The following is a 17,272-nucleotide window of genomic DNA, read 5'->3' on the forward strand; positions in this document are numbered from 1 at the left end:
TCAGAATTCCATCAAATCTTGTTTAGATGTTAATATTATACACTAAAGTAACTATATATAAATATTACAACAATAAATATAAACTACCAACAATAAATATATATGTATATAAATATTCAAACAATATATTTCTTTGTTTTCCATTTTTCCTACTCTCCAAACTGACTATCTGAAAATTTCAACTTAACACAATAATATATATATATATAAAATGAAAACCTGGTTCCCAGTTCCTGGTTTCCCGGTAAAAACCGGGTACCGAAACCAGGGTACCCGGTTTTTGAATTTTTCAAACCGGAATCGAAACTGGGTCCCCGGTTTCCCGGTTCCGGTTCCAATTTCCAGGTAATTTTTGACACCCCTAATCCACATGTTCTATAAATGTCTAACAATATGAATCTCCTTTAGATGTCTCCGCCAAAGCCCCCAAGTGCAATCACAATCCACACGTTTAAGCATCTACTGAACTGAGGATAAGATCTGGCTTAGATATAATACCATGTTTCTCTTCCAGCCCATTTGGAAAAAACGTTTTCGCCACTAACTTTATTTTCTTGTAGACCCATCTGCACCCTATATAACATTCTTTCAATTGGGCACTTCTACCAATTCCTAATTTTTTACTTTTCTGTAGTGACTCTACCTCTTTCAACAGACCATTATGGATAGACAATGGATCTCCACTACCAATTGTCAAAGTAAAATAAATCATATCCTCAAATTCATACCTATATGATGTTTTTCGATCATGTTCCTCTTTACCTTTTGCTAAATAGTAAGGCTCTTATTGGTGCTGTAAGTCTCTTGAAAATTGTTTGGCATCACATGTATTTGTGACTGAACACTAGTCATCAAACTCTACCTCTACAATTTGTTTTCATTTATGTCTATCAGTTGTTGCTTCATTCTCACCCTTTCTAAGCATATAGGTCTCATTGTACAACATGTCTCTCCTAACAATTTTCTTCATTGAAACTGGTTCCCAAAGCATATAGCCCTTAGCACTAGACTGTAACATCCCAAATCACAATATGTGCTAGAACTTATTTTCTTGTTTAAAATTCCCAACTATATTTGTCATCAGTGATTTCCACAGATCAACTAGGGCATCCATATCCTTTAATATGCTCTCTAAATCATCACATAATTGACTATATTCACGTGATTGCATTACAAGCAAAACATTTAAGCCTATAACCACATATAGTACTAACAAGTCACTACAAATCCACCTTACTAGTTACAACAACCATTTATTACTATTCACACTATTAAACGTATTTTTAAAAGTTGACAAAACATACATCTGGTCTATACATCAAAAACTAAACCACACAGGATTTTTAAACTAACTACTCACAAAAATGTCTCCTAAGACGTAGAATCTCTCTCTAAGCTCCAAGATCCTCAAATGTCCCTAGAGTGTGTGCTATCAAGAGTCCCTAATATCTCTGAAAAAGTGTAAATATGAAATAATGAGCAACCTCAATAAGTAGAAATAATTAATCAAGACGGTGATGTTAATCCATTTACCATTTGAAATTATGCACATAACTTAACAGAACAAGTCTCAATATTTTCCAATAAAACAAGATATGCAATATTACATTTTGTAGCTTTCAATGACCATGAAAAAAATTGTACACGTGTGTAATCATTCTTACTGTGAGCAACAAAATAATGCAATGATTCATAATATATTTAAACCATTTCCCAATGTTATACACTCGTTGTCAAACATTTTCAACAAGTCCGACTGGGTTGTGCAGTCCCTATATTGGGATTGAAACCTCTTTCCAAACAAGAAGAAGTGGCCCACACGGGAGCCTCTAGTCATGGGACTGCCCATATAATTTTCGTGAGGAATTTGCCCATGATCGATTGCCATGTTGCTTCCCCTCTAAAGCACACCTAGTTGTACGATCCCAAAATTTGGGACCAAACTCTCGATGTCCTTATATAAAAACTAACTTTGGTACTGAGCTTATAAATCTCACTATGCCAAAGAGAGTTTCAAATAATAATCAAGGTGCTCACAGTCAATATTAATCATTTATAAATCACAAATAAGGTGCCAATTTCCACTTCCTAAAAACTCAGAGTCATCTTTCATAATAAAAATATTGTTTATCGCATTCATAGGCCAATGCCTTTCCAGGTTAAACTATAGAATTCATTTATAAACTCACATATAAATCTCACAATGGCACCTGTATATCAAAATCACATTATTCATCATTATTATCAAAATATAGCTCGACTCACTATTTACATGATTTATTTAAAATTCACATTTCTTTAAAGAATCAATGATAATGTAACATATGCACATGTATATACACCCAAATACATAGTATTTAAAGTTGACATTTTATTTTAAAACCTTGCATTTGGATGTACTGTTTTCATAAAATTCTTTATTAATCAGTTCTACTTACCTTAAGCTACTGCACCACTACCACAAGGGTCTACCATGCCTCAGCCTGAGTCACTTGGTCCTAAAAGCAAAATAATTAAATATCAATACCTAAAATAAAATTTCATGTCTTTTAAGCTATAAAATTCATTTTAGTCAATTTTCCAACTTCGTCTTTTCTCTCTACTTTATTCTTTCCATATTATCTCTATTTGTCTTTTTCCTCAATCTCCGTTTTCTATTATACACATAATCACATACCACTTATTTTATTTATAAACCCATTCTCTCTCACTTACACACCCATGCATCCCTCTTCTTCTTCTCTTTGGCTTTAATCTTTTTCTTCCTTCTCATCCCTTCATGTGACTATCTCCCTTTTTCATTCTATTTTCTTTTCTTTGCTTTCATGGTTGGCCGAAAAGTCACAACCCCTCTACTCCCCTTTTTTCTCTCCACAATTGTAACCGACAGATTTCTTTTTCATCATCCAAAATCAAAGCCCGTCCAATATACAAATCAAAACCAACAAATCTCTACAGAAAATTAAAGCCTTTATATCTTCTTCAATCCTCAAATTTTCAGCCCCCTTTATGTCTCTTTCTCATTTTCTTTTCTTCTTCGCATTTTCTCATTATTTCTCTTGCAAGTTCTTTCATTTTTTTTTTTTTCCCTTTCGCTATCTACAAGGGAAGTGGGGTGTGTCTCAAAAAGGCTGGGGTGGGGTGAGTTAGAACCCCACCACTCATCCTTTCATTTTTTTTTTTGCAAATTACCCAAATACTAGTTACTATTCTAGATATTACAAAACTCCAAACCAAGACATACACTTTCTTGATTTAAATTCAAATTTTGATCACTCTCGACTTTGCATTTGAATGTATTGAAGACAACGAAATATTCTCAAAACTGAATAGTCAACAAATTACTGGATCATACTTCTTCTGGAACCTTGAAATCAATCACTACATATGGAGATTAGTTGGTGACAAAGCATGGAAAATAAACTACCTCAGCCTAAAAACTATATGGCAACCATGCATCAACCTTTTACATCTCTCATTTTCCAAGAGTATTCTATTAATTCTTTCGACAACTCCGTTTTATTGTGTAGTCCCTTTGACCGTGAAGTGATGTATAATGCCTCCTGTTTTGCAGAACTCCAGGAAGTCACTATCTCTATACTCCAATCCATTGTCATATCTCAAATACTTCACTTTTCTTTGAGTATGATTTTTTACCTGTGTCTTCCACTACTTGAAGATGGTGAAAACCTTTGACTTGTGCTTCAAAAAATAAACCCAGACTTTCTTGAAAAATCATTAATGAAATTGACTAACTCTTCATTGCTTCTCATACACACAATACTTGCAAAAACCCATTCTAAGTTCACACCTTTCAACAAATTGCTCTTGTGAAGCTCAAACATATCAAGTTGGCCTAAATGGCCAAGCCACATATGCGACTAAACTGTATTATCATTATATGATTTTGTTGAAATTGATGCTACACATCTACCTGTAACTTTGTTCCTAAGTAACTTATTCAAATTGTCAATTTTATTACCCTCCACTACCACCAAAGCACCCTTAGTTATTTTCATAACTTCATGTTTGGTTGAATAACTTTAGTCCAAAGAATTCGATATGCCTAAGGATAGCAAATTTTTCTTAGGTTTGGAACATATTTAACATTAGTGAAAATCCTTATAACTCCATGAAACATCTTGACTTTTATGGTACTTATTACAATGGCCTTACACTTAGCATCATTACCTATTAGAACAATACCGACATTATAGGAATTGAATGTATCAAACCACTGTTATTTTGGACATAATATGAATAAGCAGAATAAAAAACCCAAGAGTCTATGATAGAATTTGTACCTGAAGAAATTGAAAGAAGTTCTGCGTAAATCTTCCTATTATCGGACTTGTCATTGGCCACACTGGTTGAATTTACGGAACCTTTCTGATTCCTTTTAATTTTCAAGTTTTGTTTCAACACTTTGACTAAGACTACTTATCAAGACTTAAACTAAGACTGCCAGTTCCTTTTAAATTGTGTAGTGTCATTTCTTATGACAGTAATATTACTCCACATCTTTTACGTCTGACTAAGATTTATCACCATGTGTTGATCAAGACTTAGACTAAGACTGCTTACCTATGCTATTCTTCCCCTTAGAATCATATCCCTTTTGCACTTTGGTTCGCCACAAGCCTATCAGTCTGATTAATGACAAGTTTTCTTTGTGTTTCATGTGACCCGAGAGATCCAATCACCTTTTCAAACGCCATAGTTTCTTTTTTATACAGTAATGTTGTAACCAACTAGTCATAAAAAGGACAAAGCAATGCCAGTATAAGTATCGCTTTCTTTATCTTCTTCTTCAATCTTCACTCTAAACTTCAACAACTGTGTATTCAACATGTTAAACTTGTTGAGGTTCTCTAGCAAATCTGTATTTTAATTTTCTCAATCTGTAAACCATATAGTTAATTCTTCACGTACAATTTATTCTTCAAATTCCTCTCCATATACAAACTCTCTAATTTATGCCAAATTGACTATGTTTTTTTCTTCATTGATCACATTGTTAATGATTTCATCTAACAAATTAAGAATGATCGTGCTAGCAACATTCACTTTCATCTCTTCATACTCATCATCGTCCAACTTCGAAGGTTTCTTCACCTTTCCCAATAACACCTTGTAAACTCTTTACTGAATTAAAAGATCCTTCATCCCTCGTCTAGTAAAGAGAGAAATTGTTATTCCAATTATACTTCTCCACTTCATACTTGGTGCTCATCATATTTACTGTTATTACCACTTTGAATACTAAACTTAGATTTGATACCACTTGTTATCCAAAAGACTACAATTACGGTAAATAAGACAAGACAATTGCACATAATAACTATAAGATTTACATGCTTTTCTCAATATGAAGCATGTCCACAAGGGAAGGTCATCATAAAGAAATTCATTATTAAAGATGAAGTTCAAAATTGTGAAGAGAAAACAAATCATAACCCAAAGTCCTAATATACCCAAATCTCACTATCACATACACAATAGTATCTCCCAAAGAAAAAAAGAAAAAGAAAAAAGAAAAAGAAAAGAAGAATATAAACTTCTCTTTTGCAGGGAATGAGTGGCGGCTAGTCTTTCCTTTTCTCTCTCATTGTGCGGCCAAAAGACTAATTATTTACTCTTTGTGGGTAAACTCCAATAAGAGAAAAAAACCAACTCTCTTTTGCGATTCCACAACGCAAAAAATCTCTTTGTTTTCGACTTTGTGCAACACACTTCTTGATACTAAAACACAAAAGGTGTGATTCCTTTTACAAAGTCTTAGATTGGTTAGTGGTTATCCTAATACATGTCCAACAAGACACGCAAGAATTTGAAACCTAATAGGACTTGTAAATAGTCGACTAATAAAACGAATTCAAGAAGGAAAAGTAAAGAGGGGTAGGGCACACATATGATGGGTGAAAAGTCATACCCAATGTCAACATCAAGCAAACACCATGGCAATGGATTTTCTTACCAACCACAAATGCTATCCAACTACACGCATTTTGTGATGCAAATTGGGCCTAATGATGAGACTTGCGATGTTCATCCATAGGTTATCGTACCATTCTTGAGAAATTTCTCATATCTTGGAGAACTAAGAAACACACAACCATTTCCCACTCCTCAGTCGAAGCAAAATATAGATCCATGGCCAACACTTGTGAGATAATTTGTTTGAAGCATTCGTTCATAGATTTTCGCATTGATCATTCACAACCAATTAGGTTATATTGTGACTACAAAGTAGCTATACATATAGCATCAAACTTGTCTTCCACGAGCGAACAAAGCACTTCGAAATTGATTGCCATCTAGTTAGATAAAAATTGTAGCAAGGTATTATTTAGACAACATATAAATCAACAAATGTTCAACCTGTAGGTTTGTTTACAAATGCACTATCTTCTTAACAATTCCACTATCTTCTCGTCAAGTTGGGTGTCATTAATATCCATTTAAACTTAAGGCGAGTGTTAGGAAAATGATCATTTCCATTTCAAGTGAAATGGAGAGGATCCATTTAGTATATTTAGGAGGGTAATATTGTCCATTTGTTTTTTGCGCAAAATGTTTTGGACGAGTATGCCCTTCTAATTGCACTAAGTGGATACTCTCCAATTCAAGTGAAATGGAGAGGATTCAATTCCGTAGGGTATTAAAGAAAGATTATCTTAATATGGAAACCAACATCAGAGAAAATCTAGACCAGGAAAAATGGGCGTGACCTACTACAAACCTATAACATCAATGATTCAATGAGCAAATCCTCATTATTATCGATTCCTTAGGTGATTCTCTGTTTTTGTGTATAAATAGCAGTGTATTTTGACAACCAAATCATCGAGTAGAGGCATTTGTTTGTACCTCTTTCGTTTTCTATCTCGTCTTTACAATGCTTCTATCCATTGGTTTTGAGAAACTTTTGGTCCTTAGAAAAGTAACAACTTTTTGGCCACAACCTTCTATTTCACATTTCTTAGGTATCGTTTAGACTCTTTTAAATGACTGATCTTTTTTTTTTTGTTTTTTGTTTTTTGTTTTTGTTTTTTCTTTTTTCTTCCACTATAAAGCATAGCTTTTAATTAAAACGGAAATGACTGATGTTGTGGAAAATAATTGTCTAAGGTAGACATTTCAAGCATTAAAATGAGAAAGGTCTTTCTTATATTTAGCATTAACACCCCATTTGTTTTGTGAGATTTTCGCAATGTTAAATTATTACTAATTTTAAAAGTTCTACTAATAAAAAAAATAATAATAAATCATTTAAACAGTATTTCATCTCAATCATGGTCAACTAAACCATTTTTTAATTCAACAATTTTCCTATGAAATTAATTTTTTTTCTTCTTTTTGTTGTTGTTGGGAAGCTACACATATCTTGTGGCCAACTGCATTCTCCAACACTTTCTCATAGTGGAGGATATGCTTTTTGATAAATAACTCATTGGCAATTTAAATTGTTAAATATATTGTTGAATATATTGGAGCGGAAGAAGGAGAGAGAGAGCGGAAGCATATAATAGACTACATCTATTCTATATTATATTGATATATTTACATAACTCTCTATTTATAGAGAGAGAATAAGTAGTGTGCAATAAACCCTAAACTAAACTCTAGAACATATAAGGCAATATAATATAAAATATTCTAATATCCCCCCTCAAGCTTGAGTGGCCGGAGGCAGAGGACGGTGGCTGTTGGCTGCTGACAGTGGCTACTGGAGGACTTGGGCCAACTTGATAGAGTTGAGTCTTGAATTGGAGCCTTATAGGATACGCTAGATTAGGCCAATTTGATTGGGCCAAAATAGGGCAAAACCTATGGACCATTTAATATGGTCTCACTCGAAAATGATATGACTCGGGTCTAATCCGATGAAACGGGTTGACTATTTAGATTGAGTTGCAGGAATTGACTCGGTTGGCCTATTCGACTGAAACGGGTAGGATCCGAATTGTTTTGGATTTGAGTGAATCGGGTCTAACCTGTGGGTCGGGCTGACTTACTAGACCGGTTTGAGAGTGGGTCGGCTTGGGCAGCTGGGCCAAAAGTAATTGGACCGGTTAAAAACTGGTTTTGGACCAGATTGAAGACTAGGGCTGATGTGGCAACCTCTCTTGGTGATACGTGGCTGCCAGGAAGAGGGGAATTGCTTGGCAAGTGTAGTACATGCGTCACTAGCAGCCACACCGTGGCGCATGAAGACCACGCGCAAAAGGTTTCACTGGCGCATGGAGGTGGGTGCAGCGTTCGTTGGAGGATTTTCGGACGGATCCTAGATAGCCAGCGATGGATGTACCGAACGGAGCGAAAACCATGCTGATCCACCTGACGTGGTGGCTCATGGAGGAGCGATAGTGGCACGTGAAGGTGTGTGGAAGCTTGGACGGTCCAGATCTCTTCGGATCTGGAATTGGCGATGTATAATCTGTCGTTTGGTGAGGAGCATGTAGCTCCAGCAAGGGAAATGGTAGTGCGTGGAAGAGCCGGCAGTTTCTCCTGGTGGCACGTGTAATGTTAGATTGAGCTGAAATTGCACAAATCCATCGATTTGGGGCCGAGACACCATTTCTGGTGATAGATTGGCTGAAAGGATTCACGGTGGCGGTGCGTGTAGGAACTGGCAGAGGCACGTGGAAGGGCGGGTGGCGGTGGATTTTCAACAGATCTGTAGATTTGTGCCTCGCGAGCATGAATTTGGTATAACTTTCATAGATGAGGCTAGAATGAAGGCATGGAAGAGATTTTCAGTGGAAGACCACTTGGCAGCACGCGGACAACCAGAAAAGAGAGGTCGCCTGAGAAAGCACCAGTAAACGTCAAAGACATTTATTGGAGGTCATAGAAAGTGGTTCTGATACTATGTTAAATATATTGTTGAATATATTAGAGTGAAAGAAGGAGAGAGAGAAGAGAGAGAGAGAGCGGAAGCATATAATAGACTACATCTCTTCTATATTATATTGGTATATTTACATAGCTCTCTATTTATAGAGAGAAGAAGTAGTGGGCAAAAAATCCTAAACTAAACCCTAGAACATATAAGGTTATATAATAATATTCTAACATAAATAAAGGTTTATGACAATGAATTCTGCATGGTTCAGATTTGCAATATACATCATTGGCTCATTGGCTAACTGAATGCATCATCTGTATCTATTTCTAGGATCTGTTCGAATGCCTGCAGCTCTTTGTGGTGTTATTGGTTTCAAACCAACTTTTGGGCGAATACCTCATTCTGGGTGAATATTGATTTTTATATGAGTTTTATTGATTTACTAATATCTCTTTGTCATATAAGTTGGAAGATCTATGGCTTTTTTCTTTTTTATTTTTAGTGTTCTTCCTCTGAACTGGACGGTGGGAATGGTTGGGATCTTAGCCGGCACCATCGAGGATGCATTTATTGTGTCAGTGTTTTTCATTTGTTTATTCTTTTGACTTTGCCTCTTTCATTTTTCTCTTTTATATATGTTGATTTGTCGTAGGACTTTGGTGGTATAGCTTTTACCATTTTAATGTTTACAGTTATGCAGCAATGAATGGACGACTTCCATCAGATCAACCCACTAGTGCTGTAAAGGTAATTAGAAATTATTGTGAGAGTTTGAAATCACGTGTTTGGATCTTTGGGACAATGCATGCATATTATGTTATGAAATCACGTGGAAAGGGTATTGCATGCAGAGTAGTATTTCAATTCCTGTGGTTATTGAGTTTGAGCAAAGCATTAGGAATCCTCTATGGTACTAGCATCTATCCGAGTCAATGTAGGAGTTATCTCCAAAGTGTTTGACCGAGACCCAAGATTTACAAGCAATTTCTGCATTGCGGGAGTTATTTCGGTTTAATTTTATTCCGCCTATTATCCACAAACGGACAGTGGAGATGTTTTTGAGATGTGTCACCATGCATGGGTAGAATACACGTATAATACAAGCTGGCATTGCATTCGAGTTGGTGTATGGACGCCCATCACCAACACTAGTATCCTATATTCCAATGTCTTTCCACAAGTTGGTCGAGATCTGACCCCTCAAGATCAAAAACGGGAGGTGTACGCAGTTAGTCCACTAGCCTGGTCATAATCCAGCAGATGCTACGTGGAAAAGGTTTTAACCATCCAACAACAGTTTCCAGAAACCAAAAACGTTTCTAAGGGGCCGGGGGTGGAATGTTATGAAATCACATGGAAAGGGTATTGTATGCAGAGAAATATTTCAATTCATGTAGTCATTGAGTGCTTTGTTGCAGTCTTCTAGATGCTTAGTTGTAGTGTTTCGTTGGTTATTAGTCTTTCATTCAAGTAAAGAGTTAGTTGATGAGTACTTGTAGGAGCTATCTCCAAGTCATCATCTAGTCAGATTAGGAGTAAGGACACGATGCCGGCCAGTATCTATCCAAGTTATTGTAGTTATCTCCAAGGTGTTACTTCTCTCTTTTATAATAAAATGCTTGCAAATTTAATCTCCAAACCTTGTGTTTGATACGGGACCAAGAAACCTCTAATTTTTTACATCTGATTGTTTCAATTAGCAAACATTGGGAAGAATAAGAAGTAGGACCTTGAGAGTTCGCTTGCGGGCCACCCTATCTAATTTTTTATTTTTTATTTTTTATTATTATTTTTTTCTTTTTTGTTTTATTTATTTAATTTGTTTAATGAAAAGAGAATAATAATATTTTCACATCACTTTTTTATTTATTTATTTTGAAAAAAAATAGGAAAATGTTGACAAAAGTTTTAGATTTAAAATCTTCCTAAACTCATATATTTATTTAATTGACCAAATTAAGAAATGGAGTCTTAAAGGCAAAATACAAAAATAGACAGAAGATTCTAGAATATTTTCCCTTAATTTTACATAAGTGGGGAAGGATGCCTGCTTGTTCATTAAAATATAGGATTTCGTATGTTTGTTTTATCTAGAATGATCTTTCTATGCCATTCGTCAAATTGTTAAATTATGGATGGTCTCAGAAACCAATCTCATTTTGGAGCTTTTTCTTTTGGAAAACCTTCCAGCCCAAACTGTATTTTCCACTGCTCAATTCAACTAAACCTATCTCTGATATCAAATTAGCGAAGTATGCAGAGGTTAGTAACCTGTTTCCTCAACCTTTTAATTAAAATGATGATTCATAATTATTTTATATAAGATCATTGTCTTCTGATGTTCTTATTCTTATATTCAAACCACTTATTGGGCGCATTAGTGGTTTGATGATTGCAGCGATGAGATCAGAATATGCTGTTCTAAAGCGATAGACAAGCTTCAGAAGCACTGTGGTTGGAAGGTATCATTAATTGAATTAATGTCCTTTTCTTAGATCTAATTTATTTAGATCTTGATAGCAAGATAATGCCTTGTCACACTTTTAAGTATATATAGTAATTAAAATAGTTGATAATTTGATGCTAATCCTGAAGATTGTAGAGGTGACTATTCCGGAGATAGAAGTGATGCGGCTGGCACATTATTCAACAATTGGATCTGAGTGTAGCACTTCCCTTAGCTCTCATCTAGAAAAGCTGTATGTGTTATTTTCCACTAGCAAAGCTGCAATTTTTTCAGTGTGAGAAATCAAAATGCATGCTGACACTAGAAATTAATACATTGCAGGAATCCAGGAGAATTAGGATGGGATACAAGGGTAGCACTTAGCGTCTATTCTTCTTTCAGCAGCAAGGAGTACATTAAGGCACAGAAAATTAGGTAACTTTTTTTTTTTTTTACCTTGTTTTATTAATTTAAAAAAGTAGGAGATAATCTACCTCAACTCAACTCAGTGAGAGCCTCTCTGATCATTAATTGCTAAAAATTTCTGAGTATGTCTGAGTATGTCTGATTATGGAGCTATATATATAGTTAATTTCTTTGTAAATGTGATACAAGAAAGGGCTGGGAATTCATTGCCAAAGCCTTGGAATCCTGAACCCAGATCGGCATGGCTTTCAGGTTTATAAGTTATGATCTACATGTAGTAACACCTATTGTAGCAGCAAGGAATTGCTTGGGGACTGCAACAGAGGCAATGGGTTTTGTCTTTGCTTTTGAAAGGAATCGAGCTAAGTTAGAAAATGAACTTTGCAGTACTTTTGTGTTGGGCAATGGGCAGAGAAGGAGGGTATTCTAACTCACTACTTGAAAGCATAGAATATTTTTCAAGTATATATAGCAGTTTCGTTAAATTCTTTACATAATCAACGTCGTTTACCATAAATCATTTCAGATATTAATCCTCTTTGCTTAAAATTTAAAAAAAAACATTATGTATTGAAAACAACTTTCAGGTAAAAAGTAAAACTATTAAAGTGGCCACAAATACATACGTATAGGCTAAATTGATAAAACCTTGGTTTCAATTAATGATTAATCATTAACAATCACAAATGCTATCACCCCTGGCCTTTGACATGGATTTCCAACCAATATTGTAGAAATAGCATTTGGCGCTACTATACTATGCCTTGAATTACATTTGCAACGGAAAATGCTATAAACTATAAACTGTATAGCATTAAAACATCACAATTTAATGCTATGAAACATCATAGAAAAAATGTACTAATTTGAAACATATATATTACTTCATTATCTGCACTTATGAGTAGGATTTTTGGTTCAAATGACACGAGCCTGTTTGAATATCCACAGGAACCGCCAGATGCAGTTTCATATGAAGATATTTGCTCAGGCAGATGTCATTGTTTCACCAACAACAGGGTATTCTTTGTCTCTTTAGTGGCATCTATTTCTTTTCTAGCTATCCTCTAATATAAAACTTTGAAGGGACTGCTTTTTCCTTAACTCATTGCTTTAATTACTACATATTAAGAAGCCATGGCCCTCAACTAAGTCAAAATATTATGAAATTAGAAAAAAAAAAAAAAAAAAAAAATCAAAATATTTTGCTAATCTTGCGAAACATGAATGAGATTATATTTCAAAGGATTAAGAAATTTTTTTTTTTTCGAAAAAAAAAAAAAAAGGGGGAAGAGGAAAGAATAGTAAAATATACTTTATATATCCCATGCATGAATTATCATTCATTTTGCACTCTTTATATATTTTTCTCTCTAAAATATCCTTAAATTTATTAGAAAGAAAGCATTTCAAAAAAATTAAACAAATAAAAAAAAAAAAAAAAAAAAACTAAAAACACTAAGAAGTAATGACCCTTTTCATATTAGTTTTCTTCAAATGGGTTATTTTTATATATTCTTTAATTTTATTTATTTATTTATAAGTTCAGGGGTATTTTGGAGAATTGCAAAAATATCTAATTTGACATGTAAGAGAAGTATGTGAGGCTTGGATGAAAGTTTGAAACCATAATTGCAAAATGAACAATAATTCAAGAATTAAAGTATAATTTTTTCAAAAACAAACCTTTTTTAGCCGATCGAGTATTACCATCTCAGTTCGACTGTTCCCTCATGTAGTAGCTAATGTCTAGTCTCTATGATCTCTGTGACAGCGTAACTGCATACCCAATAAAGGACGATGCTCTCCAGACTGGTGAACTCGACTATATAAATGGAGGTATTAATTAAATGCATATTAAATTAGTTCCTCAAATTTGTTCTTTTAGACTGGTTGAAAATAGGTTCTTCCAACTCTCTATTTATAAAGAGAATACCTTCGGTCATGATGAGGTGTAACAGTAAAACCCATCTTTTACAGCATTCAATAATGAGGTGACATATCAATTCAAAACACCAAATATAATAAACATGAAAATATCAAATTTTATAAGCAAAAGAAAACCTATCGACAAGCAAAGAGACTTTTCCCTTTCAAGAGACCTATTAGATCTACTCATAAACATTCCACTGCCTCTCCTCTTTTCCCAGAATCTGTGCGCCCAAGGCCTTCTGTCTTTCAGGTTGTAATTCTACATCGTTTTTCATGATTTTGCATTTTTTATTTTATTTTGTGAATATGGCCTTCGGTGGTGGCTTTTAGTGGCAACGTTGGGCTGAAGAGGTGGTGGGTTTTTAGAGCTAGATTGGTGGGGTTGACGTTGAGTGAAAAGGGCAAATTAATCAAAAAAGTACCTTTTCGTCATTGTGTTTTTATTTTTTTATTTTTTTATTTTATATAAGATTCAACGCTTTTTTGTCTATTGTATTTGGTGTTTGCTTTTTATGTCAATCCTTCATTGGAGGGTTTATATCTTTTATTGATATTAAAAAAAATACATACTTCTTACATATTTTTAAAGAAGTTTTGAAAAAAAAAAAAATTCAGTCGATTTCAGCTATGATTGTTTTTGGTGAGAATGAAGTGGAATTGACAAGTTTGCCACTGTTTCAGCTGCACTAGTTCGTTATTCAATAGCGGGAAATTTTCTTGGATTGCCTGCCGTTACTGTCCCGGTCTGATGTTATTATAATTATTTTTTTGTCTTTTATTTTTATTTTAATGTTGTGCTATTATTAACCTAAATTGGTTTGATAGGTGGGATATGACAAACTTGGCTTGCCGATTGGCCTTCAGTTTATGGGCCGGCCATGGTCGGAACCAACATTAATTCACATAGCATCGGCAATGCAGGTAAGATTACAGTACGTACTTTTGCTGTGAAGAAGAGCTGAACCAGAAGTTTGAGTGAGGGGGGATGAAAAAAAAAATTAAAGAACAGTAAAATAAATTTTTAAGAGTCAATCTCATAATCTATATATATATATTAGATGGATGTTTTGGGGGACTTAAGCTCCCAATACTTGTGCTATATAGGTTTGCCCTTGAAAGAAATTTGGTTCATAACATAGACAGGAAATAGAAGTTTAAAACTTGTACAATGTGAAAAATAAGCTTTTCCCTCTTAAGTAGCCATTTTACTATTACTGGTAATAAAAAATAAAAAATAACAAGAAGAAGCCTTAAGTTACTATATTTCTTTTCACACTGCACAAGAAGTGCAGCTTGTGCAATGTGAAAAACTGCACGTCTTGTGAAAAGAAAAGCAGTTTCTTTTTATATCTAACTTTTCAATATGTTTTTCACTTCTTTGTACACCGTAAAAGCCACGTTCCTTACCTTTGAGGGGGCAATAGTACTTTTGAAGGAGTTTCAAAAAATCGGGGGGGGGGGGGGGGGGGGGGGGGGGGGGCAATGGTCCCCCAACCATGTACATGGGTCCTCCCCTAGCTGTGACATTGTTTCTTGTTTCTTTCTCTCTACTTTCTTTGAGAAATTTGAATAACTCACTTCTTGCTTAATCTTATTGGTAACACATATAGCCTTCCACCATATGTTTTAATTTTTTTGAAAAAGTCTATATATTCCTTTTAAACTACCATCTAATTAACAATGTATCATCCAAACTTTCAATTAAGACAATGTCTCTCTTCAAATTATCAAAAACTTGACAATGTTCAAAAATAAACTAATAACCCTAAATTTTTGTCAATAAGACAAAAAAAATACCCTTATTAGAAAAAAATAATAATAATAAAAAAATAACGAAACGATTTTTTATTTTTTATTTTTTTAAAAAAAACAAAAAATTTCCTCTACATTTGAAAATTTTTTATTTTATATTATATATATATATATATATTTATTTTATTAAGGGTATTTTCATCACAAGGGAAGACATTGACAATTTTTAATAGTTTCAAAGGGATATTGTCTCAATTGAAAGTTTGAAGAGGAATGCTGTCAATTAGATAATAGTAAAAGGGGGGCCTGTGAATTTTTTATTTTTATTTTTATTTTTTTCCACATTCCTTGGCATAATTTTGATAATTATTTTCTTTGTGGAACACATGACATGAGGTGGAAAATTATCGTAACTTTTGCTTCTCAATCTGTCTATTTATATATTGGTTTCATAAATGTTGAGTAACAAATTATCTCAAATACTTAAATAGATAGAAAATGATAATCATTTAATTAATATTTTCTTATAATAAATATATCTAATCATGACAACTGAGATGTAGAAACGTTTTTATTGTAGGCTCTCTGCATGCCAGGCTACAGAAAACCAGAGGTTTTCTATAATCTTCTTAATGAGGATTAGTTGCACGACCAACATCCACTACATTACAGATGGTGATGGTCATAAAAATTTGCAAGTTTTCTCTACCGGATAATGTATTGCCATTGAACTTCATGGTTGTCAAATCTCTTGATAAATGGGAAACAATTTAAATGGAAGATGACCATGTGTATAAGGGCATTAGGGTACTTGTATTTGGTCCAATTATATTACTACATAAAATTGGAATTTGAGAAACATCTACTTTTTCCTCTTCAATTTCTTAAACCATAAGCCAAACTCATATGTTTTACGTGTGTTAGTACAATTTTCAGTATGGCGTAAACGGCGTGTTCTTTGAAGCGTCTTTCACACTCCTTTGATCTCTACAAGATAGATACCATTAAGAGAACTAGTCAGAGTGCTGACAGGGTCTCACTCTAATGCCTAAGTCAATCTCTTGGAGAAAAGTATGCATAATACACCAATATTGCAGTCTAGGGTTTTTACTTGGTATAGAAACCTATTTATAGGCTAGAGGTAGAGTCAGTTATGGGATAGATTTCCTACTTTGATTTGCACTAGAAATCTGGAGCTTGATATGGACGCGGGATCCATATACGATTCGGACATTGATCTCTATCCCAAACCGCCTTTAGATAATAACACAATCCGGATTTCTCGTTTCTAGAGTGAATCCCAAAAATTGGGGAATTGAGACCCAGCTGCACCTTTCCATAGATAAGTCCTTAGTGAGCACACAATCATAGTTGATGTGGTTTTTTTGTTGTGTAAAAATTATCAATAATAAATAATCACTTGCAGTAGAACGAATCCTTATAGGATAGGGCTATATTGAGGATCGAACCTCAATGAATGCGCTAATGTTGTTATTAAGCTTGTCAAGATCGAGAATAACTCAATTCAAAGAAGATTGTTTGTTTTTGTTTATAAACTAAATACATAAAAGGAAAAGTAAGATAAATTGCAATGGGGAAAAAGAATAGGGGGTTGACTTCACCACTAACCGCATAACAATTGCCAATCACAAATTAACAAGGAAAATTCATTCTATGCATGATAAGGCTCATGTCACTCGAGTAGTCAATAAAATACTATTATTAAGAAATAAGTATAATCCATAAAAGAATGAAGTATCATAGAAATAATGGTTCTTATTCATTCGCAAGCTTAAAATGATAAACTTTGTCTTCAAAATTCAAAGAAATTCAAAGTCAACTCACTCATAAATGACGGGTTGAGA

At 34.1% G+C, this 17,272-nt stretch overlaps 1 protein-coding gene across 1 annotated transcript in view; it reads left to right on the forward strand.

The window, feature by feature from the left end:
- The window catches only part of LOC132166017 (fatty acid amide hydrolase), a 33,943-nt gene extending 17,671 nt beyond the window's left edge, over positions 1-16,272 (forward strand). Inside the window, exons 9-20 of the mRNA XM_059576755.2 lie at positions 9,182-9,257; positions 9,354-9,425; positions 9,544-9,598; positions 11,042-11,113; positions 11,233-11,313; positions 11,447-11,550; positions 11,640-11,732; positions 12,675-12,743; positions 13,498-13,562; positions 14,337-14,398; positions 14,481-14,576; positions 15,988-16,272. Of these exons, the coding sequence (XP_059432738.2) occupies positions 9,182-9,257; positions 9,354-9,425; positions 9,544-9,598; positions 11,042-11,113; positions 11,233-11,313; positions 11,447-11,550; positions 11,640-11,732; positions 12,675-12,743; positions 13,498-13,562; positions 14,337-14,398; positions 14,481-14,576; positions 15,988-16,050 (908 nt within the window). The 3' untranslated portion in view covers positions 16,051-16,272. The remainder of the gene's footprint in view (positions 1-9,181; positions 9,258-9,353; positions 9,426-9,543; positions 9,599-11,041; positions 11,114-11,232; positions 11,314-11,446; positions 11,551-11,639; positions 11,733-12,674; positions 12,744-13,497; positions 13,563-14,336; positions 14,399-14,480; positions 14,577-15,987) is intronic.
- The last annotated feature ends 1,000 nt before the right edge of the window (positions 16,273-17,272 follow it).

This window comes from Corylus avellana, chromosome 11 (genome assembly GCF_965113065.1).
Source record: "Corylus avellana chromosome 11, dhCorAvel1.hap1.2, whole genome shotgun sequence".
Classification (NCBI taxonomy): Eukaryota; Viridiplantae; Streptophyta; class Magnoliopsida; order Fagales; family Betulaceae; genus Corylus; species Corylus avellana.